Genomic DNA, 17,854 nt, shown 5'->3' on the forward strand with positions numbered 1-17,854 from the left:
AATGTTGAGCAAAGATTCTTCTTTGAAGCCTTACCTCTCTCCTAACCAGTGTTCTTTGAGAACCTCTTACCACTGAACAGAGTGCTCACACGCATCTCACATTTTACAGCCAAACTTAATAAACAAGTATGTGACCACTGGATAGCATTATTTAGCAGGCTAAGTCCAAGCTGGAGGAATGTCTGATAATCTCTGATTGTTGGAGACAGCAGCACTGTCAAAGGACTCAAAAAGGCTTTCCAGAGAGAAAAGATGTGGGTTAAACAAAGAGCTAAATTTAGTTGCTTCCTGAATGTGTTTTCCCAATCAACAGACCTTTTATAACACTGCCCCCATAACACACACACACACACACACACACACTCTCCCCTGTTGCCAAGAGGAGTGTGAGCAATTATAGCATAATGGCTTGGAAACTGTTAACACCACTCAGCACGCAGTCAATGTGCTGGATACCAGCAGCAAGCTGTCAAAATGCTCAGATCCAAGCCATCACACCACATGGGTAGGAAACATGTTGTTCTTTTGCTACCCTGGAGATTAGCAGAAAATAAAGTATTGGGGGTTCTAGGACATGAATGCCAAAAGTTGGGGAGCTATCCAAGCCACCCTCCACAACTGCTGATCTAAGCCAGCCCGTTTCTGAGGACACTGAAAGACAAATGACTGTAGTCTGTTGTGCCGTTACACTGCCCTTCTCCTCTGAAACGATGTCCTTCCTCCCCTTTAACTTAGCCACCTTCCGAAGATGAAAGGAAATGTGACAGATAAGGTTTGTGAGAGTCTTTATCTCTCTGGGCCTCAATGTCCTCATCTGTAAAACGAGAAAATCATACTAAGCGATCAAGTAACCTAACACTAACATTTGATGGTCTTAGGTTGTTTCCCCACATATTCGAGATAGTTTGCCTTACTCTGACTGTAACATCTGCATAGAAGATCCAAGTGGAAAAGTGTCCCCAGCCAGGCACAATCTGAGTAAGAGTAGAAACCGACTTTGAGGCTTGGGTCTTGTTGCTGGAGCAGAGATAAAAACCACCTGTAGGAGAAGCTGCTCAGCAAGGCAATGGCTTGCTTGCTCTATTTCCAACATAGACCCTGCTTGGCAAAAGGGCTTCATTTGCACTGCTATCTCTACTGAGGACAAAGAGGAAAACCAGACGGCATGAAACTGCAGGGCCTCTCGCCTCTCGCTGTGATGACTCAATGAAGTGCAAATGGTCACCAGCACACCACATGCCGCCATACCTGAGCGCTTGGCTGATGACCAGCTCATGTGGTTTGTTGTTCACTTGTTAATGGCAATTCTGGAAAAATAGTTTCATGCAAGAGAAGGAAACTTTTTACTTCTGTCATTAAATTAAATAAGGTGTGAAAATCAAATTGGGGAGGTGGAACGTGTAATAGGAAAAAATTCCCACCCTCCCCTTTGTCTACTTTAGCAATGTTTTCTCAGGTTCTTTTAGATCTGAGAATCTTTCCTGAGGCTACTATTCTCTCCCTTTTAGCCACTTCACTCCAAGGCAGGCTCTATCTCCCCAAGCTCAGGAAATTCAGGGAAACGACCTGCTGCATGACTGACCACTGGACCACCTCAGCTCAGAGAGCTACCAGCAGAGGCGGCTTATTTTGCAAATGAGGGCAATAAAAGAGGGGAGCAGTAGGGGCAGATGAATAGCAGGAACTGAGTATGCTACCAGACCTGCTGGATGATGGCTGCCTCTGAAAAGCTTAACACCTGGCAACTGAATCAGAAGCCTGATTCTGAGCTGGGCTGTTTGCCTACACACAAGTGGTAAAAATCAAAGGAGTTCAGGAAGTCACATGTCAGTGCCACTTAGGGAAACTACCTTAGTAAAGAGGTATGCCCACCAGAGTCCACCTGCAAACAATGGAAAAATAATTTGGTACTCTCTTAGCCTGACAACCTTTTTTTCCACATGAAAAGCACGTGCAAACTTCTATACTCAGCAAACCAAATACAATACAGCTTTACTGCTGTCTACAAAAAAACCACGCCATATCTGACTTTCCTCCAAATATAATTAAGCCATCTCCATAATATGTCCTATAACCGCTACTACTGTTCTAAATTTATATTCCCTATATTCAAACCCTCAAACCAAAATGAATATTGTACTTAGTTCCTTCTCTACTTAATTAAAATGATTAGGATTCCTCCTTCAGCTCTTCAAGATCATTCAATAAGAATGGTTTTCCAACTGTATTTGAAGAAGCCCAGATAATAATGTGGTTTAGTGGGAAGCGACAGGGATAGGGGTGAGGTAGATCACCTCTCCTATAGCTGGTTTTATCTGCCTCTAATGGGGGGGGGGGGTGTTTTAAGATTTTATTTATTTGAGAGAGAACAGAGTGAGAGAGCACGAGACAGGGGAGGGTCAGAGGGAGAAGCAGACTCCCCAATGAGCGGGGAGCCTGAGGCGGGGCTCAATCCCATTTGAGAGAGAACAGAGTGAGAGAGAGCGAGCACGAGACAGGGGAGGGTCAGAGGGAGAAGCAGACTCCCCAGTGAGCGGGGAGCCTGAGGCGGGGCTCAATCCCAGGACCCTGGGATCCTGATCTGAGCCGAAGGCAGATGCTTAGCCGACTGAGCTACCCAGATGCCCCTCTAATGCCACGTTTGAAGAAAAGTTCCTAATGTTAAAACCACTGAGGCAATAGACTAAACTATCCTATACAATGACCGACCTAACTGCCAAGGCACTACTCTGTTACGTGAGAAATAGGACTAGCCAAACCCTCCCTGACCAGGGAGAGTAGGAGATGAGGATAGTATAGTAAACAAATGTAATTTATTGAAACCCCAATTTTAGCCAGTGGTTTCAACCGTCCATCTCTGTTTTTTACCCCAACAACTAGTAAAACAGAACTGAACTTCTGGTGAGATGTACAGGTAGTAACAGGCAAGCCAAAGTGAAAAGCCAAAGATCTGATTATGTGAATCTAGACAGCTGGCTCCTATGCCTTTAGTTGTTAATCATGACACACTAAACAAAGAGCAGACCAGAACCTGTCAGATGTGGATATAAATGGACATGAAATCAGCCCCCTAACCCACACTGTCACATCCCCCATGGTAGGTAGGATGCCATATTAACCACGATTCCCAAGAGACAATAATAATAGCTAACCACAAAGCCACTTTAGTTAATTCCTACTACAAGACTCTGATTCAGAATTTAGGTCATTCTCTTTTAAACGTAACAGAAAGGGGAGAGCAGCCAATGGTATGTAGGCCTGTGCAACTCACCCGTGCAGAACTCCTTGCTCACATTGTGGGGCACTGTGATCCGCCGATAGACAATGGGCTCTGACTCCAGGATGTTCTCATCGTGGCGGTACCGAGTTGGCCTTTCATTTGGGATGCCCCGGGAACGGGTACCGCTTCTCCTCTCATAGGTATCAATCTCCTCAAACACAGCTGCCTTGTCAAAAAGGGCCAGGTTCCCTTCAAAATCAAAATCTGTGTCTGGGATCTCTTCGATATCATCCCCGAAGCACTCGTCATCTTTGTTCTTCATCTGGCCATTCTTTAAGCCACTTTTCTTTGGAGTTGCCTGATTTGGGTGTCTGCTACTAGATGACCCTAGAGAAAAAACAGGGACTAAGGTCAGTGTGCCCACAGAAAGCACTCAGTGGAAATGGAAAATACATCAGTCTTTTATGGAGAGTGTTACAGGAATCAAAGTGAAGATAGTAAAGGTAAGCTATTTCTAGATCATATTAAGTAGCAAAAACTACCACAAATCTCACAGAATAATAGATTTCATATATTACCCAAGTAACAGTGAATATAAAATAAGTACAACTCCTGGAAATCTAAACCAGTTCTATCCTTCATAAGGAAATTAGTTGGGGCGCCTGGGTGGCTCAGTCATTAAGCGTCTGCCTTCGGCTCAGGTCATGATCCCAGGGTCCTGGGATGGAGCCCCGCATCGGGCTCCCTGCTCCGCGGGAAGCCTGCTTCTCCCTCTCCCACTCCCCCCAGCTTGTGTTCCCTCTCTCACTGTCTCTCTCTGTCAAATAAATAAATAAGGGCGCCTGGGTGGCTCAGTTGGTTAAGCAACTGCCTTCAGCTCAGGTCATGATCCCAGGGTCCTGGGATCGAGTCCCACATCGGGCTCCCTGCTCAGCGGGAAGCCTGCTTCTCCCTCTCCCACTCCCCCTGCTTGTGTTCCCTCTCTCGCTGTGTCTCTCTCTGTCAAATAAATAAATAAAATCTTTTTAAAAAAAAAAATAAATAAATAAATCTTAAAAAAAATAAAATAACTTCACAGTAATGCATAAAACATATAGAAAACTGCAGATATTCACTTAACATTTTGACATGTTTCCTTTTAGTCAAAAATATGCATCCATCTTACAAAATTTTATACCTTGCTTTCTTGCTTAGGAGCTTTTCTTGCTTTCTTTTTTTTTTAAGATTTTATTTATTTATTTGACAGAGACACAGCGAGAAAGGGAACACAAGCAGGGGGAGTGGGAGAGGGAGAAGCCGGCTTCCCGCCGAGCAGGGAGCCGGATGCAGGGCTCGATCCCAGAACCCTGGGATCATGACCTGAGCTGAAGGCAGACGCTTAATGACTGAGCCACCCAGGTGCCCCTAGGAGCTTATTTCTGTTTCATGAAAGATTTCTCCAAATATCTTTCTATATGATTTTTTATAGAGTACACCCTACTGATCTGTATCATACCTACAGATGAGCTTTTAAGCTATTTCTCATTTTTATTGTTATAAACTCAGCCCAAACACACCACCTCGATAACTGCAGCTGAAAGATCGCCCCCATCTGACCACCTGCAGCAGTGTGGGTACCATTCAGCTAGCACTTGCCCTATGCTACCTACTTTGTTCTGCAGTTATCTGTATTCTTACTCTAACTCCCCAAGGATGCTGTAATCCAACAAAGGGCAGAACCATGTCATTCAGACCTGTCACCCAATTCTACAGCTCCCTCACCATAAATACACAAATCTCTGAATAAAAAACGCTATATCAAAAAAAAAAAAAAGGACACACACACACACACACACAAACTAAAAACACCCCAAGCAAACAACAAAAGTTAAGAGTCTAAAGAGGTCACAAAAGAAAAGGCAACTTGAGATTAACTATGGGAAAGAAAAGCAGCTATCAAAACTGTGCGTGGGGTGCCTGGGTGGCTCAGTTGGTTGGGCGACTGCCTTCAGCTCAGGTCATGGTCCTGGAGTCCTGGGATCGAGTCCCGCATCGGGCTCCCTGCTCGGCAGGGGGTCTGCTTCTCCCTCTGACCTTCTTCCCTCTCATGCTCTCTGTCTCTCATTCTCTCTCTCTCAAATAAATAAATAAAATCTTAAAAAAAAAAAAAAAAAAAAAACCTGTGCGTGACTGGGGCGCCTGGGTGGCTCAGTTGTTAAGCGTCTGCCTTCAGCTCAGGTCATGATCCAGGGTCCTGGGATCGAGCCCCCCATTAGGCTCCCTGCTCCACAGGAGGCCTGCTTCTCCCTCTCCCACTCCCCCTGCTTGTGTTCTCTCTCTCGCTGTGTCTCTCTCTGTCAAATAAATAAATAAAATCTTTAAAAAAAAAACTGTGTGTGACTGAAAAGGACAGGAACATGAAGTTGTCAACAATAATACAAGAGGGAACATAAGGCCCGGGTTTCAGAGGAAAGGAGTTCAGCTGTGCCCAGTAGGAACTGACAATGAACTATCCCAGATCTATCACAATGACAGATGAAGATAAACAATTAATCAATGTAAGAGAAGATAGGGTAAAAGCAGCAAAATGGGAAGCCATTTTTGGCTCAGCCTGAAGACTCTACAAACACCACTTGCAACCAAACCAGAGTTGTGGCTTTAGAAGGTATCGGGTATTTCTCCTCATGCTCTCTCTGAAGACAGACCTTACATTCACTCTTTTGACAAATATACACTAAGGACCAGCTATGTTCCAAATACTGTCAGGAAAGTAGACAGTGAAAAAATACCCAAGAGGAAATACTGACATCATAGGTCAGCAAGAAAAAGATAAGACAATATAAAGTAAATGAAAGGCAGGCCAATATGCTCAGTTGTCTTTCTTCCTTTTGCTCATACTTTAATAAAAATATTAGAAAGTCCTGGGTGAATAAGTGGTCTCAATACTCGGCTTACTCAGCCCAAAGGGCCTGGCTCTGTATTTAAAATGGCCTCAGGCCACTAAGAGAGAAAAACACTTCCCTTGGAAAAGATAAAGAGTGCTTCATAGATTTCTTTACCTTTCAATTACAAGGGCCAAGTATGTGTTAAGACTAGAGGCTGGCCGCCTTCCTGTGCCATTTTGCTGCCAGCCTTTGGCACAAAAGCCCTTTGGCCAGGACAACAAACTCATTGTTGTGTAACCCTCACTGCCACTTATTTATTGGTTTTTGTCACACACATATTGTAAAGGGGAACTTTGTCCTGCAGTTAGCACGCTAAAGGGCACCTGAAGGTCAAATTACAAATGTTTTAATGTCAGACTCAATGGGCTTCATGAGGAAGTGACTGAGAGCATCTGGGACCTTCTTTTCAACTCCCCAAATTCCAGGCCTTAGTAATCAGTCAACTTCTTGGGTTCCAGCAGCAGCACCAGGGTTTTCAAGCCTGTTGGATGAAGCACACCCAAGGAGGTTAAGTCACAGGAGGACCTCAGTAAGACCATAAAAACTTTCTAACCTCAGATGGTGGGATCACTGTTACACTGAACAAACCATACACAAACCTATATCCTTAGGTGGTCTCAAATGGTTTCCCTCTACTCCCCAGCACTCATGTTCCATTCATCTACTTGACAAATATTCTCAGTGGTCCATTCAATGACAAAGGTCACAGGAACTATCCTCTATAACCACCCCACATATACACACAACCTAAAGAAGAGATTAAAATCTGCTTGTGCTAAATCTCTCATCAACGTTGGATTAGGTAACTAGAACCAACAAATCCTCAACAACTCATCATTAACCTTGAAAGAACACTAAAAGCCAGAGAGATTATATTCCTACTAGGAATATACTAGTCTCAATATCAATGCACATATACCAGAGAAAATTCTACTTATATATCTCTAATGAGAAAAATACTTAATCTCCATTTCTTCACTCATTGATGAGAAAAACACTGATAATCTACATTACAACTACAACTACAGTGGGAAAAAAACCAATCTATTTTCTTGGAATCCTTAAAATGCCACATAAAATGCAAAATCTCTGGCAGACCTTTCTACTCATCTTACAGGGTTCACTGAACAAATACATAAAGGCAACTCCACCTTCTATCACAAACCAATTCTGAGCCACATCTCATCATCAAATTCCCAGGCCACAGACATTTTCCACATTAATCTGGATTCAAAAGAAGTTCTCTGAATGAGAGTAACATTTACTGCCATGATCTCTTTACCTTATTTATGTGCACTTAAAAAATCTAGGGAACTGGGCGCCTGGGTGGCTCAGTTGGTTAAGCGACTGCCTTTGGCTCAGGTCATGGTCCTGGAGTCCCGGGATCGAGTCCCGCGTGGGGGGCTCCCTGCTCAGCAGGGAGTCTGCTTCTCCCTCTGACCCTCCCCCCTCTCATGCTCTCTGTCTCTCATTCTCTCTCAAATAAATAAATAAAATCTTAAAAAAAAAAAAAATCTAGGGAACTGGGGTGCCTGGATAGCTCAGTCCTTAAGCATCTGCCTTCGGCTCAGGTCATGATCCCAGGGTCCTGGGATGGAGCCCCAGGGGTTCCCTGCTCAGCGGGGAGTCTGCTTCTCCCTCCCCCACTCCCCCTGCTTGTGTTCCCTCTCTCGCTGTCAAATAAATGGATAAAATCTTAAAAAAAAAAAAAAAATCTAGGGAATAGACTAACCAGCAAAAGCAGAAAAAGCATCAAGCAGGGGATGCTTCTGAGAGTGATCCCACTCTTTTACCATAATGACTTACTAAAGATCAAATAAATTACTTGTTTTGAACTTAACTACACTCTTTCAAAAGAGAGCTGGTATAATTGTTGGTAAGGGGAAAAAAATTAGAAAGAGATAGTCTTACCATAACATCCAGCAATCACACTCCTAGGTATTTACCCAACTGATCTGAAAACTTATGTCCACACAAAACCCACACACAAATGTTTACAGCAGTTTTATTCATAATCACCAAAAGATGGAAGCAACTAAGATGCCCTTCAATAGATAAATGGATAAACAAACTTTGACACATCTGTACACTGGAATATTATTCAGCAATAAAAGGAAATGAGCTATTAAGCCACAAAAAGACATGAATGAATCTTAAACGCACATTGTTAAGTGAAAGAAGCTTGTCTCAAAAGGCTACACACTGCATGATCTTAATTATGTGATATTCTGGAAAAGGCAAAACTAGAGAGATGGTGAAAAGGTCAATAGTTGCTGAGGTGGGGGAAAGATCATGGAAGAAAAAGGGGAAGGACTGAACTGGTGAAACAGGGATTCTGTACAATACTGTAATGATGGATACAAGGCACTATATTTGTTAAAATCCACAGAGGCACTAAATTTGTTAAAACCCACAGAATTTAAGAACACAAAGAATAAGCCAATGGGGCTCCTGGGTGGCTCAATGGTTTAAGCACCTGCCTTCTGCTCAGGTCCTCAGGTCATGATCCTGGAGTCTGGCTCCCTGCTCAGCAGGGAGTCTCCTTTTCCCTCTCCCTCTGCTGCTCCCTCTCCCTCTACTCCTCGCCCAGCTTGTGCACTCTCTCTCTCCCCCTCTCAAATAAATAAATAAAATCTTTAAAAAAGAATAAGCCTTAATGTATGCAAATTTTTAAAATATCATCGAGGAGGTGGGAGGATCCCAGGATGGATGGAGGCAGAAGGCAACAAAACAATCTGTTACAAATAGATAAAGCAAGTCAATGAAGGGAGTGTGGGTCCAGGTTGGCAATTCTGATAGTGCTATACCTGTATACTAGAATGAAATCATTTAAGCCAATGGATGGCAGATGGTAGGAGACAGGTCTCTCACTGTTAGAGTGAGAAATCACACACAAAAAAAAGGCGGCGGCTAGAATGATGCAATGTGGTAATGGATTTGAGTTGGAGACATCAGTATGAACTCACATTTAGCTTAATATAGTAAAGTTACACAGGAAAATAATAATAGATACATGTAATATACACTGGACAAGTATACAGATATCTATTTCCCTGCCCTGTTAGCTGAAAAGGCAACACCCAGTAGCAATGAGCACACCTAGCACCCAAACAGTGGCTTGTAATACCATTCTCCAATAAAAGAAACAGGACTCCCTGGAGACATGGTTGATTCTAGGGCTAGGGTAGGAAATAGAGAAGATAAACCTGGAACATCCTGTAGTGCCAAAAAGTACAGAAGTACTAGGGAAAAACCCACCCACAAGAATGGGGAAATGTCAAAGGAAAACAGGAGCTAACTGAATCAGCTACCAGTGGCCAAAGCGAAAACAATTTGAGCACTAAAATAAAGCAGTGATGGGGGCCTGGGTGGCTCAGTAGTTAAGCGTCTGCCTTCAGCTCAGGTCATGACCCCAGGGTCCTGGGATCGAGCCCCGCATCGGGCTCCCTGCTCAGCGGGAAGCCTGCTTCTCCCTCTCCTGCTCCCCCTGCTTGTGTTCCCTCTCTCGCTGTGTTTCTCTCTGTCAAATAAATAAATAAAATCTTTAAAATAAAGCAGTGATGAATTATAACCCAAAGTGTAAAATAAATAACTATGAATCCATACTGATAAAAAATAAATAACTGAGGGACGCCTGGGTGGCTCAGTCGGTTAAGCGTCTGCCTTCAGCTCAGGTCACGATCCCAGGGTCCTGGGATCGAGTCCCGCATCGGGCTCCCTGCTCCGCGGGGAGCTTGCTTCTCCCTCTGCCTCTCTCTCTATATATATATCTCTCATGAATAAATAAAATCTTTAAAAAATATAATAATAATAAATAAATAAATAAATAACTGAATAAACAGGGGAGAAAAGACAAATCTCTGATGTAGAAGAATTCCAAATAATTTACGCAGATACTCTGCATATCTTTCTACTCCTTAGGTATGGGCTGTACACAGAGACTTCCTTCCAATATGGAAGGGGTGGGGAGACCTCTACAGAGGAGAAATGTGACACACACACTCCCTCAGCCGAGATATTAAGGTCAACATCAAGTCATAAACCATGTTGATATTACATACCCTTAATATGATGTGATGAAAATAACTTATCGCCGTGGTCTTCCTCCCCCAAACACATAACCACAATCTAATCATGAGAAAAACATCAAATACCAATGAAGGGATATTCTACAAAATACTTGACCAGTACTCATCAAAATAGTCTAGGTCACCAAAACCAATCAGTCTGAGAAACCATCAGAGGCAAGAGGAAACGTGACTACTAAATATAAGGTGGTGTGCTGAACAGAAGTCTTTAACAAGAACAGTAGATAAAAACTAAGGTAATCAGAATGAAATACAGACTTTAATTAATAATGTACCAACATTAGCTCATTAATATAACAAATCTACCTTAGTAATGTAAGACACTAATAACAGGAGCAAAAAGTATGTAGAAAAAAATTGCTAATGAAGGTTGTCTCCAAGCACATGAGAAACTATAAACTGCTTGAATATTTGAACTTTAAACAAACAAGTTCATGTTTTCAGTAAAGAAAAAAGGGCTTTTTAAAGCGAGAATAGGGGCACCTGGTGGCTCAGTTGGTTGAGCACCCAACTCTTGGCTTCTATTGAGGTCAGGTCATGATCTCAGGGTCTGAACACTGGGCATGAAGCCTGGTTAAGATTCTCTCTCTCCCGGGCGCCTGGGTGGCTCAGTTGGTTAAGCGACTGCCTTCGGCTCAGGTCGTGATCCTGGAGTCCCAGGATCGAGTCCCACGTCGGGCTCCCTGCTCGGCGGGGAGTCTCCCTCTCTCTCTGACCCTCCCCCCTCTCATGCGCTCTATCTCATTCTCTCTCTCTCAAATAAATAAATAAAATCTTAAAAAAAAAGATTCTCTCTCTCCCTCTCCTTCTGTGCCCCCCTCCCCACTCCTGCACACAAGTGCATGCACAAGCTCTCTAAAATAAATAAATAAATGTTAAAAAACAAATAAAAAAGGGAGAGTAAAGCAGAGAGGGTTAAAGTAGAAATGGAAAGAATAAATTTTCTATCCAAGCATTCTACAGCTTTTCAAAGGATACAGGAGTAACAATTCAATTTCAGTCTCAGGTTTTCAATTATTGTCAATTCAGATGGTTACTTTTTTTTTTTAAGATTTTATTCATTTATTTGAGAGAGAGTGAGCCGCACACGCACAATCGGGGGGGAGGGGGAGAGGGAGAAGCAGACTCCTCACTGAGTGGGGAGCCCAATGCGGAGCTCGATCCCAGGACTCCAGAATCATGACCTGAGCCAAACGCAGACACTTAACTGACTGAGCCACCTAGGTGCCCCAATTCAGACAGTTACTTAAGCAATGAAGGAAAATGTCTAGAAATACATTTTTTTAATTTCCAAAATTTCAATAGCTTATTCACAAAAGCAAGGCATTTTCTTTTTTTTTTTTTTTTTAAAGATTTTAATTATTTGACAGAGAGATAACAAGAGCAGGAACACAAGCAGGGGGAGTGGGAGAGGGAGACGCAGGCTTCCTGCCGAGCAGGGAGCCCGATATGGGACTCGATCCCGGGACCCTGGGATCATGACCTGAGCTGAAGGCAGACGCTTAATGACTGAGCCACCCAGGCGCCCAAGGCATTTTCAAAACTTAAAAATGTTGGCCCCGGGGCACTTGAGTGGCTCAGTTGTTAAGTGTCTGCCTTCGGCTCAGGTCATGATCCCAGGGTCCTGGGACTGAGCCCCACATCGGGCTCCCTGCTCAGCCAGAATCCTGCTTCTCCCTCTCCCATTCCCCCTGCTTGTGTTCCCTCTCTTGCTGTGTCTCTGTCAAATAAATAAATAAATAATCTTTTTTAAAAAAAATGTTGGCCCCTAACACAGATACCACACAGATTCTGGTGAATCTATTATAATTCACTTTGATAACATTATTCTAGTGCATATGTTAAAGAGCATACCAGATTCTAGTGAATTATCTATGGTTCCATAGTGAGTAAATGGCATTCAACAATTTGTTAGTGCCAAACAAAACTAGGCAATCAATACACCTGTGCATTTTCTCCTTGATGTGTAAGGACAGGGAATACAGCAAATTTAAAATTTAGTCTGTCAGAAACTGTCTGATCACAGAGATGTGTAGGCCAGTACCTTCCTCTCTTCTTGAGGATGGAAGCCAAATCACAAGTTATTCAAGAATCTCCTGGAACAGCCAAGTGCAGACTCACTCAAACATCATCACCTCCATCAGTTACCAGATTAAAGACAATAATGGCGTTCGTCTATGTGAACTCCAGATAGGTAACTGACTTTTCATGAAGGAAGTTAAGTGGAGGGAGAGGGCAGGGAGCTGGTGTGAGTCTCTAACAGCTTATTTCCTTTCCCTTAATATCCTGAGGGACTAGCCCTGCAGTAAGACGATCATGCTGTATTTTTGTGAAGCTCTGCCAGCATCCTTTTTTACAAGGGTAATAAAGAATTTGTTTAAAGAACAGCAGTGGATAAGAGCTTATAGCCTTGAAACACAAGGTTAAGAAAAAACATCAACTTGATCCAACTTACAAGAGTTGTGCCGACGGCGGAAACTTTTGGACTGACTCAGGGACTCCGTGTGCCTGTCCACATAGCTCTTTGAGCACTGCTGCTGCTGTGGGGAAACAGCAACATCCTGACTCTTCACGTCTGTCCTCTTAGGGATATTCTGAGGGGCACTGCTGGAAGAGGCTGGCTTCTTCACCAGCTTGCCCATGCCATTCTGACTGATACCCATTTGGTACCCAACACCAGATGGGCCTAATTCTGTCTGATGAAGGTCTCCAAAATGTTGGTTTTCTCCAGGACCTGGTATCTCCAGAATTTTTAATTCCGTAATGTCACCTGCCCTGAAATACACAAAAGAGTCCAAGTCTCAAAACTGTAATAGTGTTACAACCAATGTTCATAGCAGCATACTTCACAATAGCCAAAAGGTGCAAACCCAAGTGTCCCCTATAAGATGAATGGATAAACAAAATATGGTAAAGACATACAGTGAAATATTTACTCAGCCTTTAAAAGGAGGCAAATTCTGACACGTGCTACAACATGGATGAACCTTGAAGACACTACTGCTAAGTAAAATAAGCCATCACAAAAGGACAATTATTAAATGATCCCACTTATATGAGATATCTAGAATAGTCAAATTCATAGCGAAAGAAAGTAAAAAAGTGGTTATCAGGGCTAGAGGAAGGGGGACTGTAGTTCGTTTTAATGGGGTATGAAGTTTCAATGTGGAAGGATAGAAAGTTCTGGAGATGGATAGTGGTGATGGTTGCACATTATGTGAATGTACTTAATACCACTGAACTGTACACTGAAAAATGGTTAAAAGGGTAAATTTTGGGGCGCCTGGGTGGTTCAGTCGTTAAGCATCTGCCTTCGGCTCAGGTCATGATCCCAGGGTAAATTTGGGGGCGCCTGGGTGGTTCAGTCGTTAAGCATCTGCCTTCGGCTCAGGTCATGATCCTGGGATCGAGCCCCGCATTGGGCTCCCTGCTTGGCAGGAAGCCTGCTTCTCCCCCTCCCACTCCCCTGCTTGTGTTCCCCCTCTGTCTGTCTCTCTCTCTCTGTTAAATAAATAAAATCTTTAAAAAAAAAAAAAAAGGTAAATTTTATGTTATGGATATCTTACCACATTAAAAATACAGGCAATGTAAAAAAAAAAAAACAAAACACCACAAAATGTCTAACAATAATAAAAATGATGAAACTGGGATCAATAGCAACCAGCTACACTTTTGCAGAGCTGTATTTTTTTTTTCTAACTGAAGTACAGTTGATATACAAATCCAGGTATACATAGTCATCTGATATTTATATATACCATGAAATGATCACCACAATAAGTCTAGTGACCATCTGTCACCATATAAAGTTATTTTATATTAATGACTATATTCCTTATGCTGTACTTTACATCCCTATTACTTACTTATAACTGGAAATCTGTACCTCTTAATGGCAGGGCTCCATTTCATTGAAGTATCAGAGACAAAAATGAGGAAAGGTGGTAAAATACTTAAAGACAAGGCTCAGGCACCAACAGTCAACTGACACAGCACTGGCCTTAAAGAGACCTATTGTTAATCACAAAACTATCACCAGCATCTTAGATTTCCAGAATGCCCAATGGCTTTCTTTTTTTCATTCATTCACACACTTTGTCATTCAATGAGCGTATATACAATACTTACTATATGGTAAGCCCTGTGCTAGGAATGGAATAAATAGAGATGAAAAGCAACACATGTCCAAAAAGGAACAGTCTGGTCAGTGGAAAAGACAAGTAGACAACCAAAAGTGTTAAATACTATGACAGAGGTGTGTATAGGGTACCAGAGATCCCCAAAGCAAAATATGTAAGTTACTTTGGCAGAGATGGATGAAACATTTAAGCAAAGCCTAAGTGGGGAGGGAAAGTAAGAGTTGGCCCTGCAGAGTATAGCAGGGAGAGGGGCATCACAGACCAAGGCTCAGAGATTGAGAAAATGTGGCCCACTTGAGGAACTGCCAAGTCATTGTGTTACTAACAGTAAAGATGCTTGTGGAGGGCCACCAGGAGGTAAAGCTATGGAGGTAATCGGGGGCTAGATCATAATCACATTAGATTTTTCTGGTGGCTGTAGAGAAGGTGGAAAAACTAGAGGAAGGAACACCCGTTAGGAGACCAGGCAAGAAATAAGAGGGGATGAATAGGACAAGTGACAATGCAAAGGAAGAGGATGAACCCAAGAGACAATTTGGAATCCCTAGGGTTTGGCAACTAACTGAACATGAGGAACAAAGAGAAAGAAGGATTTACAATGATTCTAAGTTTCTAACTTGGAAAGGTGTCATTAGCCACCAATTAAGGGCAGATCTTTGGAAAAAGAAACCTGCAGGGGACATAATGAGTTCAGCTTTGAAAATCTTATAAGATATTTTCTGGGATATCCACCTGGAAATGGCCAATAGACAAAATAAGTGTCTGGAGTTCAGATAATGGGTCTTAAAGATTTGGAGTCTCATTAATGTAAGAAGTACACATGAAATGGTCTAGAGAGATTACAGACTAAGAAAAGAATCAAAAATAAAACTTGAATAAACCAATCTTAAAAAGTGAGTAGAAGAAAAGGAATGTGGTGCCGGGGGGACGTAAAGGAATGGAGGAATACATGGAAAGAAGACCCAAAGGGGTGACAGAGAAATTAAAGAGGGCACTTCAACACTTAGGGAGCATCTGAATAAAGTTAACATTAAGACACTGCCACTGAATTTGTCTATTAGGTCATTTATAACTTTGGCAAGAGCTAGTTCAACAAGATGATAAAGTTAGAAAAAAGTAACGGTGGGGGTAAGGAAGGACTAGAGAATGAGGCCACAAAGGGAATGAAAGCAGACTATTCTGCTCTGAAAAGAACTGTTGGTATAAAGAGAAGGGAAATGACAGGGCAACACCTAATGGCAAAAGCAAGCTGTGGAGGGTGTGTGGGTGTGTGGGTGTGCCTGTGTGTAGGTGGGTGTGGGTATGTAGGAGGGTGTGAACTGTGGGGGAAGGCTGGGAACGTTAGAATGCGAAGAGGAAAACAGGTATGAAGGTTGAAAATGAAGACACAAAAGAGACAGAACGGTGTCAAAGGAGACAGAAAAGGATAGTATATAAAGCATATGGGATAAGGGTAGCCTTGAACACAGAGGTTACGCCTTCTATTGAGACTTCAGAAGGGGTAAGACATTAATAATGGATACTCCTACAGAAAAGATTAAGTGAAGGTATTGTTCAGAAAGTCTTGTCTGACAGTTTTGTTGTTGTTGTTGCCATTTTAACCTAAAAAAGGGAGATTTTGTGACAAACTGGTGAAAAGACGGATATGAAGACAACTGAACTTGAGATCCGCAAACACTAAGAAACATACGTTCCTGTAACTAAGGACATCAGCTACTGGCAACAGTGCGCTTCTGAAGATAAATTATAATACAAATCTACAAAGAGAGACACGTTTATGTGTGCGGGGGGAGATCAACAAAGGCCTTAGATATAAGAAAACACAAATAATAAAAGCCTAAAAAAATAGATGATTCTGAATTTGACCCATTTAAATAAGAATATTGAGTGCTTGACGAAGATAAGAAAAAGGTTCCACAAACCCTAGTTCATTAGCTGAAAGCTAATTAGGACACAAAGTCTATACTGAAACAGCAGCTAGACTATAAGCGTTAAGACTGCAGAAATCTCACCCCTGACAAGACACTCCTCAAAAGCAGCCCTATGTAAGAGAATATTGGCAACTGGACCTAGATTCAAGCTCCACAAACCACCAGACTAGACTTGAAGAAATCAGTCAGGACACTCACCTGAAGGTGACTTCTGGCACGAGGCACTTCACTCCATTGTGGAAAGGCCGGGTGAGAGAAATGGTCTGGCTGATCTGATCCACTGCGGACACTCTTCCCTGATAGACCCCCAAGCTATCTCCACAGTTGATGGACACAATACTGCCCAGCCAATCCGTAGCCATGTTTCTGAAGTAAGACCACTGTAGAGAGAAGGAGCCATGCAAATCTTGAGAAACAGACAAACCTTTAATTAAATTCAGCATATATTATGTCAGGCTCTGAACCAGGTGTTGCTTAATAATACACATTCTGGGGGCGCCTGGGTGGCTCAGTCCATTAAGCATCTGACTCTTGATTTCGGCTCAGGTCATGATATCGGGGTTGTGGGATAGAACCCCAGGTCATGAGATAGGGCCCTGAACTCAGTTGGGAGTCTGCTTGGGATTCTTTTTCTCCTCCCTCTATCCCTCCCTGCCTGCCCCCCTCCCCCCGCTCCTGTGTGCTTGCACACTCTCTAATATATTAATCTTTTTATTTTTTTTAAAGATTTATTTGAGGGGCGCCAGGGTGGCTCAGTAATTAAGCGTCTGCCTTCAACTCAGGTCATGATCCTGGAGTCCCTGGATCGAGTCCCACATCGGGCTCCCTGCTTGGCAGGGAGTCTGCTTCTCCCTCTGACCCTCCCCCCTCTCATGTGCTCTCTCTCATTCTCTCTCTCTCAAATAAATAAATAAAATCTTTAAAAAAAAAAAATGAGCAAAAGTAGTTATCTGAATGACCAATAAACATAGGAAGGGCTGCTCAACATCATTAATTACCAGGGCAATGCAAATTAAAACACAACCAGACAACTCAAATGTCTATGATGGACGAATGTCTATGATGGACGAATGGATAAAATGTGGTAAACACATACAGTGGAGTATCATTCAGTCTTAAAAAGATATCTGATAGGGGTGCCTGGGTGGCTCAGTCGGTTGAGCATCTGCCTTCGGCTCAGGTCATGATCCCAGGGTCCTGGGATCGAGCCCCACATCAGGCACCCTGCTCCGCAGGAAGCCTGCTTCTCCCTCTCCCACTCCCCCTGCTTGTATTCCCTCTCTCACTGTCTCTCTGTCAAGTAAATAAATAAAATCTTAAAAAAAAAAAAAAAAAGATGCCTGATAATGTTACAGCATAGATGAATCCTGAAGACATTATGAGAAGTGAAATAAATAAGCCAGACATGAAAGGACAAATCATGTATGATTCCACTTGCATAAGGTTCCTAGAGTACTCAAGAGACTACTTATCACAACAGACTATTCAATCACAGAGACAGAAAGTAGAAGGTGGCTGCCACAACTGGGAGGAGCTAAATTATTGTTTGATG

The 17,854-nt window shown here is 42.7% G+C and overlaps 1 protein-coding gene across 1 annotated transcript in view; it reads right to left on the reverse strand.

Annotated features, from left to right (window-relative positions):
• The window catches only part of EDC3 (enhancer of mRNA decapping 3), a 47,498-nt gene that overhangs the window by 18,022 nt on the left and 11,622 nt on the right, over positions 1-17,854 (reverse strand). Inside the window, exons 2-4 of the mRNA XM_034994304.1 lie at positions 16,501-16,682; positions 12,688-13,007; positions 3,272-3,607 (exon numbers count right to left, since the gene is read on the reverse strand). Of these exons, the coding sequence (XP_034850195.1) occupies positions 3,272-3,607; positions 12,688-13,007; positions 16,501-16,664 (820 nt within the window). The 5' untranslated portion in view covers positions 16,665-16,682. The remainder of the gene's footprint in view (positions 1-3,271; positions 3,608-12,687; positions 13,008-16,500; positions 16,683-17,854) is intronic.

Source organism: Mirounga leonina, unplaced genomic scaffold (assembly GCF_011800145.1).
Source record: "Mirounga leonina isolate KUSES-001 unplaced genomic scaffold, KU_Mleo_1.0 Mir_91, whole genome shotgun sequence".
In the NCBI taxonomy this organism is placed as follows: domain Eukaryota; kingdom Metazoa; phylum Chordata; class Mammalia; order Carnivora; family Phocidae; genus Mirounga; species Mirounga leonina.